This window comes from Cavia porcellus, unplaced genomic scaffold (genome assembly GCF_034190915.1).
Source record: "Cavia porcellus strain 051 isolate PalLab524CR breed Dunkin Hartley unplaced genomic scaffold, mCavPor4.1 scaffold_6, whole genome shotgun sequence".
NCBI classification, from domain to species: Eukaryota; Metazoa; Chordata; class Mammalia; order Rodentia; family Caviidae; genus Cavia; species Cavia porcellus.
The window spans coordinates 38,944,540-38,962,667 of NW_026947489.1; the positions used below are offsets into that span (position 1 = coordinate 38,944,540).

An 18,128-nucleotide genomic window follows, 5' to 3' on the forward strand; every position below is an offset into this window, starting at 1 on the left:
AGCTGGCGCGGTCCGACCTTTCTGGTTCCGGGGCATTCTGCTAGGCGCGCGCTGCGAATTTTGGAGCGCTCTTCCTCCGCTGGGCAACCGGGGTTGCCCTCTGTGACAGCTGGATCCCATCCCTGCCAGAGAGCGTGGACGGAGGACCGCGTTGCAGATCAACTCAAGAGCTTTGATTGCTTCCAACTGCGCTTTGGTAATGTTTATTTTTAATTTTGGTACTGGGGATCGAACTCATGACCTCGTCACATGTCAGTCAGGCGCTTGTGCGGCTGAGCTAAATCCCTGGCCCTGTGCTTTGGTAATCTTTATTGGTGGTTTTGTAGTGTTATAGCTTAGCTGTAACCAATGCGCCTTCATCTTGTTCTGTATGCACTGCCCCATAAGGTTAAGTTCCCATAAGAGCTTAAATTTCAGCTTCTTGTAAATCCTCTACCCGCTTCCACATGCTTTTGGTAAAATGTGCTGTTTCTCCGAGAAATGTTTAATTCCAGAGGGCAACGGAATGTACCAAGAATTCCAGATGTTATTAGAACTAAGTCAACAGCTTTGCGGTTTTTTAGCTTTAAAGATCCTACTCCTAGTCTGTAAGGCGCGCAGTCTCTGGGTCGATCCTGAGGGGGCTGCGTCGCCAGGCCTGGAATAAAGCCTTTGCTCCCAATTTCTTGCTTCCTTGGGTTTTATTCCGGGGTCCAAGCTATCTCAGTATTTGTTTCTGGAACTGTATGAGGGGCTGCAGGTAGAACACAGTGACAAAGCTTTTCTAGCTGTGTGAGGCCCCAGGTTCCATGCCCAGCAAGAGAATCAGGGAAGCGCCTGGCTCCTGTCCTATCGTTTTCTGACATGTCTCTCCTGGTGCCAGTCTCTCGCAGCACATGAGGAACTGGCTTGCACGCTTCACAGTGCCAATTCTGGCACAACTCTCTGGAAGGCCAGGTACCACCTGCTGCATACATTAGGCCAGCGTTCTTATTTACACTAAGGAATATAGGACCCTTGTCTCCATGACGTCTGTTTACCCTATCTCACTTTTTACACTATCATAGTATACTTCTGTACTACAAATCCTGAATACCTGGGCATGGTGCCACACATCTGTAATCCCATCACTTTATAGGCAGGTGCTGGGCTTGGCCCTCCTACCACATGGTATATCCTCTACAAATATTTTAATAAATCCTCAAAGTCTCCCTGTAAAGTAGTTCAGAGTATTATAGAAAACCAGGAAGGGCAGAGAACATGCCACCTCACAGTAGGCTATTTTTGTGTAAAGATTATTTTGGGTTAAAGTTCCTTCAAAAAAAAGGAGGTACAAGAGGCCACTAACTGTCAGGTCCAGCACAGCTTTTGAAACTGGAAGGAGGATGGTAGAGGATTAAAAAATAGAGGAGTCAAGATGCTGCTGGGGTTCAGTGGCACAGTGCCTGACTAGGAAGCACAAGGTTGTGAGTGGGATCCCTGGTATCAAAAAACCTTAAGAGGGCTGGGGATTTAGCTCAGCGGCATAAGTGCCTGGAGGCTGTGAGTTCGATCCCCCGTACAAAAAAAAAAAAAAAAAAAAAAAAAACCTCAAAATGTAGGAAAGCTGAGGTCAGGTAGATTCCCTCTCCCGGTGGCAGAAAGGACTGCTCAACAACTACAGTGCATTTATTTATACAGTCAGCATAGGAGGATGTTGCAAAACATCATGCCTTGGTAATTACACAGGAAACAAGGGGGGAAGTGCCCATATTATCTCAGCGGAAGGCACTTTGTGTGTGCAGCTCTCTGAACTGCATACACTTCTCATGGGGCCCTGCCAAATGCATGAGAAGCAGTGACCTTGTCCTGAATTATAGACAGCTGCACTCTCAACATGTAACCTCCCTTTTCTTTCTGAAAGCAAGAAATAAGCCAGCTGTGATTGTACACACCTGCAATCCCAACATTCAGGAGGATGAGGCAGGAGGCTCACCACAAGTTTAAGCCAGCCTGGGCTACATAGTGAAACACTGTCCAAAAAAAGAAAGGAAGGACTGGTACATGAAAGACTTCCTCCTTGTGCCAAAAGGAAAGGAATCACCAAAGATGGGGGGTAGAAGTGTAGAAAAATCTAACTGATTTCATCTTCCTCTCCATGTCTTTTCATTGCTTTTCCATAACCACTTTTCTTTGACCTAGTATAAAAGCATCTAGGTTTTGCTTCTTCTTTGGGGTATTCATTTCCTCATGAGGCCTCCTGTGTCACCTAAAACCTTTTAAAATCTGCATGCTTTGGGCCAGGGATTTAGCTCAGCCACATAAGCACTTGCCCGGCAAGTTCGAGGTCTTGAGTTCAATCTCTGGTAACAAAAAACAAAACAAAACCAAAAAAATCTGCATGCTTTTCATGTCAATTTAATTCTCAGACCCAGACAAAGACCCTTAAAGGGCTGAAGTTATGCTTCCCTATGTCTCCATATCTAACCTTGTCAGAATATTTTTTATTTCAATTTAAAGTACATTTATTTACTCCTTGTCAAAGAGGAGCTAGGATCTTTTACATAAATCATCTGCAATTTTTAGTCTGCTTCTTTAAAGTGAATCAACAGTGACATGTTTGGAGCAATAGAAATGTGTAATCCAACTAGAATGTTAGGATTTTCTTCTTAATTTGTAATCTTGCTCACATCTAATTCAATAGCAGTTTTTAAAAGTGACTCACTTTAATCAGGTATTTTAAGGATCCAGTTTTTAGAAACAACTTGTTTTCACACATAGTTCATCTGTTTAGTGTGTGTGTGTGTGTGTGTGTGTGTGTGTGTGTATGTTTTGTTGTGTTTATACCAGGAATCCAACTCATGTCCTTGCGCTCGCCAAGCAAGTGCCATATCGCTAAGGTATATCCCTGGCCCCACTTATACAATATTTAACTAAATTCTACCTTGCAATAATGTACACAGTCAACATGAGCACACATGAAACATCACAACAGCCTGCTAAGCAAGGCTTGGCCAGGGGAGGGAGGCACACAGCAGGACCAAAGGTACACACTTCTGGGTTTGAAGCTTCTCCACCTACTTTATGTGTAACCTGGAATTGCTACAAGCCTTAGAAAGTGGAGCATATGGATTGGTTAAGATGTCTTCTGTAAAGTGCTGGTACACTGCTGTAATTCCCCCACACTCTGGGAGACTGAGGAGGTCACTGCAAGGTTAAGCCCATCCTGGGCAACTTACTGACTTAGGGAAGACGTCTTCTTTGGTATTACATCTCCGCTTCCCACATGAATATTTAATGTGCTGGAGAAAGTCAGTGACTCCAGAGTCGCCGGGTCACCTAATCAAGAAGTCATAGTTTTAGAGCTGCCAAAGACCTTAGCAATCAAGGTTTGGATCCGGAAAGAAAAAGGGAAATTCATTATCCTTTTGCCTTTTACCCACTGAGTTCCAAATTTCTGATAAGGGGCAAAGAGATCGTCTCAGGCTGAGACAGCATCATTTGCTCCTCTCATATAGGAGCCCACTCACTGATCATGCTGTGTTCCCTGCATCCATGCAGGGTCAAAGGCCTGGGAAGGGGCTCCAACCCCAAGTCCCACTCAAAGCATCCAGGTCATGTGATTGTGCAGAAGCCAGATGGGGTGACTCTCCTCAGAGGGCTCCTACTGAGGTCTTCCCTGGGCCACCTGGATGACCTGGGGAGGCAGGGAAGGGTTCACCATCAGGGCACTGAGGAAAGAGCAGAAGGCTGAGTCTCTGGCTCCAGCCTCTTGTGCCCTCCATGGCCCTCATTTCCATAATTAGACCCCAGGGCCCACTCTTCCTGCAGGGCTCTGCCCTTCCCTGAGGCCTGCACTCAGGCCATGCAGGAGGCAGACCATGCCACAGGCCTTCAGATCTGAACCAAGGCTGTTCAGACTGCTGACCGGCAAAGATGAAGACACTCAGGGGCCTGCACCAAAGCACCAGATCACACATCTCCAATTTTAACGCTGGAGGTGGCCTATTAAGACCATGTCAAGCCACAGCCTCTTCTGCTTCTTCTGTCCCTCCCTCAGAGGCTTACCTTTTACCTTGGGGGCCACTGTGTACAAGGATGCAGGGGTATCCCACTCTTGGGGGGCCTGCACCTCCAAATGGAAGGTGGTCTATGTGTCCTGGACCTGGAAGGAGAGGATTATATACATTCTTCACAGGTTTCCCATTATGGTGGGAAAGAGAAAGCTCCAGAAGAGGAACGAGGTGGTGAATGTCAGGGGATGCACACCGGGCTACACCAATGCCTGTGCCATCACTGGGCAGATGCTCAGTAAACGTGAGCTAATCAGAAGATCTGGCTCACTGTGCCTGGGAGGACATACACTGTAAGGAAGACCTAGCTGTGTTCAAGCAGCAGGGAACTTTGCTCCCAGTGCTGGCATCTGGCAGAGAGACAGACACTTGATAGAGGTAAAGGGGTGTGCCCTTTATCACTGAGGAAGTTCTGTAAGCAGTGAGCTGTGGTAAGAAAAGCATCCAGTGAAACACTGGCAGGTGGGGCTGTGGATTTAGCTCAGCGGCATAAGCGCCTGCCTTGCAAGCAGGCAGCTGTGAGTTCGATCCCTGGTACCGATAAAAACGAAAAAGACAAAAAAAAAAAAAAAAGAAAGAAAGAAAGAAAGAAAAGAAACACTGGCAGGTAACAGATTCTCAACAAACCTTAGTGCTCTGAGAGGCAAAGCTCTGCAAGTTAGGAGAGCAGGGGAAGCAGTGAGGAAGGGGCAAATCTGAAAAGAGTTCCAGGGGAAACAGGCACGGTAGGGAAAGGAAGCAGCAATGTAGGGAGGGCTGGACCAGGGACTGGCAACCTAGACAGTCAGGGTCAGGGTGGCTCAAGGGCCAGGAGGACCAGGAAGGTGGGAAGAGAGTTCCACTGGTGGGGAAACAGGCACAACCCCAGCTGCCCACTTCCACTCACGTTCCAGTCGCTGAGGCCCAGATACTACAGGAACATTCGCTGACCCCTCTTTCTCTTGGTGGCACTCCTCAAACTCTCCATCATCCCATTCACTGAGAGATCTGCAGGGCAGGGAACCAGGTACAGCCCAGCATTGGGGCACCTGGCAAGGTTGCTCTTCCCTGGGCTATGGATGAGGTCCCAGCCCTCATATTCCTCTGCAAAGCCCCATACCACTCACCTGCACTGGGCATCTGCTGAGCCCTGTTGCATCCTGGTTGAGGTCTCTGCCACCTGGCAGGTGGTGCCTGAAGCCTCGGGCCTCTCCAGAGCCAGGGTCTAAGAATGTAGGGAAGTTAGGGAAGCAATGTGAGAAAAAAGGTCCCCCAGGTGTGCCTGTGAGTATATGTTGCCTTCAGATACCTGCAGGGAGATATGATGACCCCAGAGAGACAGATACTTGCTTGATAGAGATATTGGGGTATGCCACTTATTGCTGAGAATTAATTCTAGGGTGAAGCCCTTTGTCTGTGAAGGATCCCACTGTAGCTATCAAGCTAGAGCTCAGGCCTATGGGCCTGACCTCTACTCAATTCTGACCACCACTCCATCGTGTCCAGAACCTTACCTGGCAAGACGTGATGCCAAACCTTGGGTGGGGCCAGATCTACTGACCCACAATCTAATACCCTGTCTGTACTAGACTTTTTTTTTTTTTTTTTTTTTTTTTTTAGGCAGGACCTCACTAAATTGCTAAATTGCCCAGGCTAGGCTTGAATTTGCAATCTTTCTGCCTCAGCTTTCCAAAGTGCTGTTATTATAGCCCTGTGCCACTATGTCCAGCTCAGCCTCTTTTTTTTTTTCCATGTGTTCAACATATACTAATTTTTTTTCAGAGCTGGGGATGAACCCCAGGGTGTTGCACACATTAGACAAGTGTTCTATCATTGAGTTGCATTCCCAGACCCAGGATAATTTAATTTTGCTTGCAGATTATAAATATGATGTCCTAGTCATTTTTTATGAGAGGACATAAACTCTACTACATATTACTAAGTACATACTATAAAGTATTTCAATTCCCAATATGGAATAAGGTTTCCTAAGTGCAAGGGAAGAAGCCCTTGGAGAGACAAGGCCCTGAGAAGACCAGGGAAGACTGGCGGGGAGAGACAGAGATGCCTTCTAACCTGGAGATTGGTGAGGACTTCTTTGGAGCACTATCCCCACCCTGTGGCCATTGAGGGAACTGTACCCAGGGATTTACACCCGGTTCCAGGTCCTCATGTTTGACTTACTTAGAATCCTTGATTGCAAACTTTGGCCTTCACTGAATGAGCTTCTTAGCATTCAGCCAAAGCCCTATGCTGGAGATGTGCCACAGTTCCCACTGCTTCCCTGCCCCAGGCACAAAATATGCACAAGTAAGCCCAGGGGCAGTCAGGAGGCATCCCAGAGAACATCAGGCCTACTTGCTCCCAGCCTCCTCTGGGAAAAACACCCCCAAACCCCATAGCTCCTGCTCTCAGGTGTCATCTCACCAAGAGGTGACCCTGGACCAGCTCACCTGGGTCAAATGTGTCCTCATGACATCTGTCAGCTTGGCCACCAGCCGTCCTCGTGTAGAATCTGGCTCCTTCTGGGGAGGAGGATAATGGGAGAAAGGTGAGGGAAGCCTGGGATTTGTAGTCCCTAGGGGACTAGGGGAGAAAGAAACAGAGAAAAAGGAGGGAAAAGAGCTCTTCTCCCCTGTCTTCTATGCTATCTTGTGCCTTTCCCAAGTCCTGCCATTGATTGCTCAACTCTGTGAACAGAGGTCACCTCTTCCCCACAATAGTGTCCCACACACTGGCTGCAGTGTGCAGTACCTGTTTGAAGAGTGAATAAATGATGATGGAGAGGAGACAGGAGCAAAGACAGGAATGTCTGCTAAAAGGCTTCTAAAGGAGGGTGGCAGGGAATAGTCAGAGTGTAATACAGATCTCACCTGACACTGGGCCAATGCTTCCTTATAGTACTTCAAGGCCTGGTCATACTGCCCCAGTCTGGCTGCAGCAGCTCCAAGCCCCTCACAGGCCTGCCATTGCCCCTTCATGTCACCTGGCGAGAGAGCCTGAAAGGTCCCCTCACGGCTCCCTATCCCATAACCCCCCCCCCATTACCCTATCTCTCTTTGCCAACCCCAAGGATCCTGTCTTTTTTTTTTTTTTTTTTTTTTTTTTAGGTACCAAGGATTGAACTGACAACCTCGAATTTGCCAGGCAGATGCTTGTGCCACTGAGCTAAATCTCCAGCCCAGGACCCTGCCTTTGCCACCAGCTCCAGTTCCATGCCAATTCCCATACCCTTACCAGTGTCCCGGGCAGCCTGTAGGGCATGCAGATAGTTGTCTCTGGCCACCCTGTGGTCCCCCAGCTGACTCAGTGCAAATGCCAGGCTAGCAAAGCTTCGGCCCTGTTCCCACCGCTGCCCGATAGAGCCTAAGGACAGAGAGCACCCATCCTGAAGGGGACTATGGTTGCTGGAAGTGAGTCCAGGAGCCCTGGTACCCAGCCTCAGCTTGTATGCACACAGGCAGTAGACCTCCAGCCTCTCCCTTCAAGCCTCAACCTCACCCAGAGTTTTGGCCCAGGTTCTGGTTTAAGCCATGCAGCAATCTTGGGAGATAGGTGAGGAAGGTGTCAGTGGCTCCATTTGTATATATATGGAAGGAAACTGAGGGCAGAGAGGCAGTGACTTTCTGAGTGTCACACAGAGGGGCTGAGCTCCACTCCAGGCCTCCTCCCTGAAGCACTGCTGCCTCTCATCTGACTCTCCCATACCCTACACTTCCAGATCTTCACCCCTAGATCTGGGCTTCCATGGCCCATAGTAAGGCCTGGAGCCTCTGTGGGAGTTCCGTCTTAATTTGTCAGTCCAGTTCTTAGCCTCAGGCACTCACCATGCAGATCAGCAGCCTTCTGGTGAAAGTCACAGGCTTCTCGATAGTTTCCAAGGGCATTGTGGGCCATCCCGAGGTTCCTTAGCACAGTGGCCTGCTCTCCTGGTTGATGGCACAGGGGCAAGGCCTGCAAGAAAGCCTCCACAGCCAGAGGGAACAGCTGGAGCTGAGAGTAGCTCAGGCCTAGGTCATTATAGAGGTGTCCTAGAGGGCACAGGGGAGACACTGGTAGCCAGATCAGTCATAACTAAGGCTATAGGAGTACCATCCCACCCACTACTCCAGGTCCCCCAGCCCCTTCCCCAGAATTCAGAGTCTTCCCCTGCTCAAGGTCCCTTCCTCTACTCAAGGTCTCACCCAGCAGTTCACGCTCAGTGCTCATCTCAGCAAGTCTCCGGCTCTCCTCCAGCACCTGTACCACCTCACCCAGCCCATGCTGCCCACTCTTCAGCATACACCTGGCTGCAGCCCCTAATGCCAGGGCTGCCGCCTGGGGCTGCCCCACTTGGGTGTAGGCCTGGCTTGCCTTCTGCAGGCAGTGGGCTGCTTGCTCAGGCCACCCCAGGGTCTGGTAGCAGGCTCCCATTTTTGCTTGGGCTTCTCCTTGATTACCCTGTGCCTGGTAATGGCCCACAGCCTTGTGGTACCAGTCCAAAGCTTGGGGCAGGTCACCAAGGGCATGATAGGCCAAAGCCACATTGAAACACTGGTCACCATGACACCTGCCCTGGGCTTTCTTTTCAGGCTGGGCTCGCAGGAGCAGCTCAAGTCCTTTGGCTGGGTTCCCAGTCTCCACATAGGCAGCCCCCAGGTTGGAGGCACAGGCCCGAAGAACAGAGGTGTCCCTGACCCACGAGGTCTCTGAGGCCAAGAGGAAGGCCTCCTGAAAGCTGACCATAGCTTCATGGCTCTGACCAGCCTGTAGGGCCCTGTGGCCAGCCTTGGTGAGGGCTTGAATGCTGGCCTCTTGCCGTAACCATTTTCTTTTCTTCTTTCTCTTCTTGCAGTTGGAGGGCTTAGGCTCCGGGGGTGCCTCCTCACAGCTGGGGGAAGACATAGGGCTGACAATGGGGAGCAGAGAGGTCAGTAAATCAGCCTTGCTTCCCCTGCAGCAGGATCCCTTTGAGGCAGCTGAGCCTTATTCCTGTCCAGGACCTCAGGGTTACAAGAATTTCTCTCCAACACTCACTTGGCTTCATCTGTCCCATCAGGCAGGGCATCAACCATCAACCCTCACTCTAATATTCTTTCCTTAGTTCTCCTGCGGGACTATGGTTCAGTTACAGCATTCTTCCAAAAGCTCTCTTCCCTCAACTAAGCATGGACTTCTGTAGCCCACAAAAGCTGACCTTTGTGTCTTTTACAGCATTTATCACGTGGTTAGAGATGCTTTGTCTTTCCCACCAGATATGGAGTAACTTGGAGACACACAGTAAATTCTAAATAAAAGTTTATTGATGGGGTCGAGGGTATGATGTATGTTAACAGACAACAGAATACTGTTATATAATATGAATTTGGCTATTAAAAAAAAAGAACATTGTTATAGTTTCCCTCCTGGAATGTGTGACCAAAGAGAAAGGAACATCCCAGTCCCATAGTGGGCTGGTCTGGTCCAGTCCTCCCGTATGAGCCTTCTTGAGGAAGACCTAGAGGAGAGCCCAACACTGTAAGTACTGAGATTTATGAAGGCACAAATTCCATGACATGCAGACAACTAAAGAAGACAATGCTGGAGGCTCACTTGCTGGTGATGCATGAGAGCCACTCACAAACTCCTGAGAATGTGTCACTCTGATGGCCATCGTATGTATGCTGTATGCTGGTTCAACTGCCATATTTACAAAAACAAAAAGGGGGGAAAGTTGGGAACCACAAATTATAAATTGAGGCTAGGGCCTGGAGGCCTTAATGAATATCTTAATAATCCTGTGATGCTGTAACAATCCAGGGGAAGACCTTCATTAGCTTAAGATCACAACTACCCTCTGAATCATCTAGTGATCCTCATCAAATCCTTCGTAGCATAAGACTACCACCGCCATCTGAGTAATCCAATAATCTCCTAGCCATTTCCCTCAATGTGACCAGTAAATACAAACGTTCTGGCTGCCTCATGGCCTTTTGTTCCCTATGAACAACTGGTCATCCCATATCCCTGTTGCACCAAAAAAAAAAAAAGTTTATTAAACCAGATCAGATGGTGCACACCTGTAATCCCAGCATGCTGAGAGGCTGAGGCAGGAGGATTACAAATTCAAACTCTGGACCATTTAACAAGAGCCTATCTCAAATAAAAAAGAAAAAAGGCCTGAGAATGCAGCTCAGGGTAAAGATCTTGGGTTTAATCCCCCATCTCTCTTTCCCTCTCTCTCTCCCTCACCACACACACACACACACACACACACACACACACTCACACAATTAGAATGAGGGTATAGTTCAGTAATGAACCACTTGCCATGCATACATTTGGCCGAGGGCCAAACTTTAAAAAGTTAAAATAGTAAGTTGCATCTACTTTGGCATATCTTTTAAAAAATTTATGGAGTGAACGCAGAACGAACAGCACACACAGTGCCTTTCCCTCTCACCTCCTTACACTGTTTCCTATGGTCTGCTCGTAGTCCAGACATGGTCCAGGCCTGCGAGCTCCTGCTGAGTGCTGAGCCATGCTAAGCACTGGGGGCCAGAGATGAACAGGCTGCTGAATGTGCAAGGAACCAAACTCCAGGAATGGATTCTGCTGCAAACTTTACACCTCCCCACTTCAGGGAACTTCTGACTCCCATCTCCTCTGCTATCTGCTGGCTGGTTCTGGACCCCCAACATCCTGTTTGAGTCTCTAGAGCCCCTTACATACCTTCATCTCATCGGCACTATATCCTGCTTCATAACTTTCCCCTGGAAAGGCAAAGCCCTTTGCTGAACTCTCCTCCCAGGAGACAGAAAAAGAAGCGGAAGAGACCCAGCCTTTGGTCAGTTGGTCCTTCTCTCCCTTCTTGCTCTTCATCTTTATTTTTTTTTCTTTCTTTCTTTCTTTCCTTTTTTAGCAGAGGTAGGCAAAATGATGATTTCAGAGAAATTCCCTTTGCTTCTAAGCACCCAGAACTCCTGACCTTTCAAGGACTTTTCAAAGGGACTCCTGACCCCCCCTCCCAGTCTTGGGGGCTACCTCTATAGGGCAAATTACCTCCTCGGTTTTCTCCGCAGTTGGCTTTGTGGAATGGTTCCTCTGGCTTGAGTTACTTTCCCTAGCTCTTAGCTTATAGCCCCCAGGGTTACCAGACAACCAGGTACCACCCTCCCACTGCTAGGGAACTCTTTGAATGACAGCTCAGGTGACCTATCTTAGTCCTGAACTCTGATGGTGCTTGGCACAGACACCTGACTGGCCTACCCTCCCCGCCCTGCCTCAACCCCACCCCTCAGGTCCCTTATTTCAAGGGGTGATCCAATGCATCACAAGGCTGGTTACCTAATAACACCAAGATTATCTAGCCTAGGGCTGGGGATTTAGCTCAGCGGCATAAGCGCCTGCCTTGTAAGCAGGCAGTCGTGAGTTCGATCCCTGGCACCAAGGAAAAAGAAAAAAAAAAAAAAGATTATGTATCCTTTCCCTTCATTTCACAAAGGAAGTACCTGAGACTCAGAGAGTGGTTGTGACTTCCCTGAGTCACACAGCAGTCATGTAGCTGTGATTAGACCCCTCCCCCCAAGTTTACTTATTTTTCTTTTTTGTGGTTCTACAAAATTGAGCCCGGGAACTTTACATCAAACTTTACCCCCAGCTCTTTTTATTTTTTGTTTTGAAGGAGTCCAACCACCATCACCCTGATTAGAGACCTCTCTAAAACCTCCCACCACACCTGTACCTGAGGACTCATAGCACTATCAGCGCTGCAATTAATAGTAGCCACTACTCCCTGCACTTTCCCAAGCCTTATCCTTGGGCAACCATTATCCCTTGTACTCTCAAGTTCTTGGCAGATAGCCACAACCTCCTCTCACTGAACTCCTCTCCCCATGAACCTGCAGAAGACCCCACAGCCTAATGAGAGTAGCTAGTCTGGTCTCTAGTGACAGTGATCCCTCTCAGGTTTGTTCTGCAGTAAACCTATCCTGTTGAACTCGTATGCCCATTTCTTTTCCTTTTTCCTAATAGGTATACTTCTGTGCTGGGACAGACCCTTGGTTTTCTGGTTCAAGGTACTCAGCCGAGGACCCCACTAACACGATGATTGTAAAATGTAATGGGGCTTGGACTATGGTGAAAGTCAATCTCAATATCTCTCTCTCTCTCTCTCTCTCTCTCTCTCTGTCTGTCTCTCTCTCTGTCTCTCTCTCTCTCTGTCTCTCTCTGTCTCTCTCTCTCTCTCTCTCTCTCTCTCTCTCTCTCTCTCTGTCTGTCTCTCTGTCTCTCTCTCTCACACCGTGCCTCTGTGTGATAGTTCCATACTTGGTGCCAGGGTGAAAGCTTGATGGTCAGAAAAGTCTTGGAGATCAGAGCTTCCCTGCCCCTATGCCCCTTGTCTCAGTTCTATGATCAACAACCTCCAGGTTCTGCTTCTTGAGAGGACAACAGGCCCCAGAAGAACAGGGACATAATGACCCAACTTGCCAGTGATAGCCTACACCAGAAAGCAAATATCTTCACTTACCTTGAGAAAGGCCTTTTTTTTTTTTAAGTTCGTTTGTTTTTGTGGTACTAGGCATACCACGGAGCTATGTCCCCAACCCTTTAGTTATTTTAAGATAGAGTCTCCCTGAATTGCTCAGGCTGGTCTTGAACTTGCAGTCTACCCACCTCAGCCTTCCCAGTAGTTAGAATTATAGCACCATTGCATTCAACAAGAAAGGCCTCTTAAGTACAGAGATCTTTGCCAGAAATAAATGTATGAGGATGTACTTGGACTCACCTGCATTTCCCCTGCAGCCTTGGCTGCATGCCTGCTGTGCACAGGTGTGGTGCCCCTTTGCTAGGGGTGCTGATGCCCAGGGCAAGCACTCTGCTGGCTGTAGCTTCTGCCCTCAGGCTGAATCCTCAGGAGGCATTCATAGCCTGGCTGCTTAGTAGGCTTCTCTTAAGGACAGAAGGTGATTTGGGAAATGGCAGTAACCTCCCAACCAATGATCCAATGACTATTTCTAACTCATTTCTTTTTTTTTTTAATCAGTACCAGAGATTGAACTCACAACCGCCTGCTTGCAAGGCAGGTGCTTATGCCGCTGAGCTAAATCCCCAGCCCCTAACTCATTTCTTTTTTATTCTGGGATATATCAACCACATCTCTTGCAACTCCCTCTTCATTTACAATGCATGACCCACTATGTCCTGACTCTCCCCTGTGATGATAGTTCCTTTTCCAGCTCCTTTCTGGGTCTTCTGTCTATCTACTAAATGCTAGTGCACTCCAGCACTCTGCCCTTTGTTATTTTCTCTTTTTATTTCATGTACTTTTCCCAGAACATCTCATCTATTCCTCTGATTTTAACACTGCTAAGCCAGTATTTCTAAGTGTATACTTCACTTATTCAGGTAAAACTCATCTTTTTCCCATGTTCTTAGTGTTATTAGTTGTCTTAGTTACTTTTCTCATTGCTAAGACAAAATAACCACGCCCAAAGTTAAAGCAGGAAAGTTTATTTTGGCTCACAGTTTATAGCAGTTTCAATTCATAGTTGGTTGGCTCCAAGTCAGACATCGCAGAGCAGATAGGCAGAAGACAGCAAGCAGCAAGGACCAGGAAGGAGCACCACAGCTCTTCCTGTCCCTTACATCTTACCCAGGTTATCCTGAGGGTGGGTGGCACTCACACTTTTAATCCTAGCATTGGCGAATGTATCCCAGCATCACATCCTTGATCTCATCAGCACAAATCCTAAATCCAGGCACCTCCAAAAAGCCCCACCTATGAATGCATGCAGTTCTGGAGGATTATCTAGATACAAGTCATAACATTAGTAGAACAGTCTATAAGCGAGAAATCTAAGAGAAGCTTTTGGTTCCTTCTTCTCCAGCCTACCTTTGAAATTTCTACCCCCTTTGTGTAGTCTCATGGCCTTGGAGGTGGTACTATCTATATACAGTAGTTAAGAATTCAAATTGAAGCTGGGTGTGGTGGCTCACACCTATAATCCCAGCACTCAGGAGGCTGAGGCAGGAGGATCTTTTGAGTTGAGACCAGCCTGGGCTACAAAGTGAGCTCAAGGCCATCCTGAACTGCATAGAGAGACCCTGTCTCCAAAAGACAAAAAAAAAAAAAAAAAAAAAGAATTCAAGTTGAGGGCCGGAGATTTAGCACAGCGGCATAAGTGCCTGCCTTACAAGCACACAGTTGTGAGTATGATCCCCAGTACAAAAAGAAAAAAGAAACGAATTGAATTCAAGTTGAGGGTCCAGAAATTTAGCTCAGTGGAATAAGCGCCTGCTTGGCAAGCTCGAGGTCATGAGTTCAATCCCTGGTACAAAAAAAAAAAAAAAAAAAAAATTCAAGTTGAGTGTGGTGGAGTATACCTGTGATTCCAGTACTTCGGAGGCTGAAGCAAAAGGATTGCCATGAGTTCAAGGTCATCCTGAACTACACAATAAGATTTTTCACTTAAAAAAAAGCCATGTATAAGTCAGTGTTTCACTAGAAAAGAAGAAAGAAGATATAACACAAGATATACAAATTTATAAGAAATTACAAGATCAGCTTACAAAGATCAGCCACAGAGTTGGATGAGAAAGCCTGCAGAAGGTGTCTACACACTGGAGACCAAAGGTTTCAATCCAAGGTCTAGGGTTCACTGCAGTGTCCTGTGTAAGTCCATATCAGGAGTCTGATGAGTCTTAGACACAAGGCTGAAGACTCTACAACAGAAAGCTGAAAAGTCTACACTGGAAGGCTGAAGGATATGAGGTAGAAGCCGAAAACTCTGTGCTAGAAGCCAGGAGATGAAGTCCAAGCTGACGGTGAAGACTGGAACTCCTCCAAAGAATAGAAGCAAGTCCATCCCTCCTCATTTCCCCTTTACACCATCCAGCTGCCTGTCCCCCTAGGGTGGGTCCTCTACATCCTAAGGTATAGAATTGCTGAGCCTGTTTAGTTAAGCTTCTAAACTTCTCAGGTTGACACAATCCATCAACCATTACAAGCCAGCCTGAGGCCCATAGTGAGACCCTATTTTAAACAAACAAACAAAAAAAGAATTTGAGGTTGGCATGGGACTATCTAGTTTAAATCTTGATTCTACCAGTAAGCTCTGTGATATTCTAAGCCTAAGTTTCTCATCTGTATTGTGAAGATTAAATAAAATGGTACTTGTAAATGCTAAATATGTGTCCATTGGATACTAAGCAGGCAATACACATTGATATTATATTGTACATGTCTCAGTTATTTTTTCATTACTGGGACAAAGTATACAACGCCCATAAGTTAAAGGAGAAATTTATTTTAGCTCCCAGTTTATAGAGGTTTCAGCCCATAGTCAGCTCTCTCCAAGATAAGACAGGCTGGCAGAGGGACATGGTAGGGAGAAGCAGGCCATGGCACATGAGGTATGAAGCGGAGCTGCGCTGAGGAAGAAGGATGTGTATGTACAGCCTTCCAGGTCAAAACTCTATTCACCTCTTCTCACAGATTTCACCTCCCAGCACCACACTCATCAGTTGCCTAATCCAGTATCGAACACCTTGATCTAGTCACCTTCCAAAAGCTCCACCTATGAGCACATGAGGCTTTGTGGGGGACATCCAGAAATAAAGCACAACAGTAAATAATTCTAGTATATAAGAAATGCATCTCATGGGCCAGGGATTTAGCTCAATGGCTCAAGTGCTTGCCTGGCAAGCACAAGGCCGTAAGTTCGAACCCTGGTACCAGAAAAAAAAAATTTTAAGAAATGCATCTCATCTGAGCATAGTGTCACATGCCTGTAGTCACAGCATTTGGGAGGCTGAGGCAAGATGATCATTGGGAATTCTAGACCAGCCTGGGCTACAAAGTGAACCCAAGGTCAGCTTGAATGGATAGTGAAACCTTGTCTCACAAAAAAAAAAAAAAAAGAGAGAGAGAGAGAGAGCAGGATGGGGATTTAGCTCAGCGGCATAAGCGCCAGCCTTGCAAGCAGGTAGTCATGAGTTTGATCCCTGGTACCGATTAAAAAAAAAGGAAAAAGACAAAAAAAAAAAAAAAAAAGAGAGAGAGAAAAGAAAAAAGAAGGCATCTCTAAACCAAGCATGATGGCACATGCATGTTATTTTAGCACTCAAGGCCAGCATAGGATACATAGTTAGTTCAGACCAGCCTGAACTACATAGTGAGACCCTGTCTCAAAAAACAAACAAACAAAAAACCAGAACAAACAAACAAAAGAATACATCTCTATTCAGTTTGTTTCAAGTCCTTCCACTGGCATGGTGGACACAAAGTGATTCAGCTTGAAGGTTTATACTCTCCTTTTCCCCAGGGTAGAGTAGAAGTGAGGGAGATAATTGATGACAAGACTTGAGCTGGGGGTCCCATCTTGTGCTCAGCCATCTATTCAGGTGCCCATTCACATTCTTCTCATCTATCTGACCCTTTCTAGCCTAGACTATTGCCCAAGAAAAGAGGAGGTAACTCATTTAGGAATTTCCTTTCCAGCTGGGTCAGGGAATTTCTGTACATCTAAGGGCACAGTTGCTTCTCTTGTTACATACAACCCTTCTGGTATAGTTTGTGTCTAGATGTCCTCCCAAAGACCCATGCAGTCATGGGGGTGGTTGGAGGTGGCTAGATCTAGAGTGTGTGAGCCTGGGTTAAGTGTGTGATGCTGAGATCAAGGGTATGTGATGACTAAATTGACCCATTGTTTGGTTTGTCATAATTCTGGGTGTGAATAAAGGGATAGCCCACCCTGGACAGGTAGCCTGGATAGAATACAAGGGCCAGGGGTTAGAGATATAACTTAGCAGCACATGTGCATGCCTGGCAAGCATGAGATCATGAGTTCAATCCCTGGTACCAATAATAATAATAACAATATAAGGGACAGAAAGAGGGCTACTGTCATCACTTGCTGCTTCACTACTTCACTGCTTGCTGCCTTGCTGCCTTCTGCCTGCAATGAACAGTTTCTCCTCTGTCATGCCAACATACTTCGGAGCAGTCAACTATGAATCGAAACTTGTACAATCTGTGAGCTTCAATAAACCTTTCCTCCTTTAACGTTGGGTGTCAGATATTTTGTCTCAGTAATGAGAAAAGACACTTTCTTCTCAGGCTCTTGTATTCCCAAAAGCCTTCCCAGGAAGCAGGAAAGGAGAAACCTGTTAACAGGAGCCACCCATATCTACATTGTCTCTAATTCCCTCAGCTGGTGAAAGTCCAGGAGAATCCATTCTGGTCTTTAAGGGAATGCCCTCTATCTTTAAACCTTATTTTGTCCAGTTTCATCCCATCCCTAAATCTTCACTGTTCCTCTAAAGACTGTATACTTGATTATTTTCTGGTCTTTTTCGTTTTTACGGGTACCGGGGATCGAACTCACGACTGCCTGCTTTCAAGGCAGGCACTTATGCCACTGAGCTAAATCCCCAGCCCCTTATTTTCTAGTCTTAAAAGGATCACATAGATGAGAAGAATGTGAATGGGCACCTGAATAGATGGCTGAGCACAAGATGGGACCCCAGCTCAAGTCCTGTCATCAATTATCTCTCACATTTGGACACTACCCTGGGGAAAATGAGAGTGCAAACCTTCAAGCTGAATCACTTTGTGTCCACCATGCCAGTGGAAGGACTTGAAACAAACTGAATAGAGATGTATTCTTTTGCTTGTTTGTTCTGGTTTTTTGTTTGTTTATTTGTTTTTTGAGACAGGGTCTCACTATGTAGTTCAGGCTGATCTGAACTAACTATGTATCCTATGCTGGCCTTGAGTGCTAAAATAACATGCATGTGGCCATCATGCCTGGTTTAGAGATGCCTTTTTTTTTCTTTTTTTTTCCCCCCACATTCTTCCCTGACACTGAGAGCCTAGCTACCTTTTGTATGGAGCATCAGGGAAGGATAGAGAAAAAGAGCAGAAGAAGAAAAATTATCAGAAAATATACTTGAATATATTTTTCAGCAGTTATTGTTGAATTATTTATTAGTTCAGGTCTTCATTATTTCTCACTTATGCTACCGCCACAGCTTCTTATATCGTCCTTGTCCTCAGCTTCATCCTCCTCCAAGTGCCTGCTTTTTAAGAGGGATTGGTCTAAAAGATAAACCTGCCTCTGACCTGTGTCTAGTGTTCCTTGACTGCTTATCTGGCCT

General features: G+C 46.7%; 1 protein-coding gene across 1 annotated transcript; it reads right to left on the reverse strand.

The window, feature by feature from the left end:
- Positions 1 to 180: 180 nt before the first annotated feature.
- Positions 181 to 9,353, reverse strand: Ttc24 (tetratricopeptide repeat domain 24). The gene is made up of 9 exons (XM_013158814.3): positions 8,195 to 9,353; positions 7,838 to 8,041; positions 7,248 to 7,376; positions 6,884 to 6,996; positions 6,464 to 6,535; positions 5,138 to 5,235; positions 4,918 to 5,018; positions 4,027 to 4,123; positions 181 to 3,655 (listed from the first exon to the last, which is right to left on the reverse strand). Exons 1-9 carry the CDS (start codon positions 8,892 to 8,894, stop codon positions 3,574 to 3,576), a joined length of 1,596 nt encoding a protein of 531 aa, XP_013014268.1. The 5' UTR covers positions 8,895 to 9,353; the 3' UTR covers positions 181 to 3,573.
- Between the last annotated feature and the right edge of the window lie 8,775 nt (positions 9,354 to 18,128).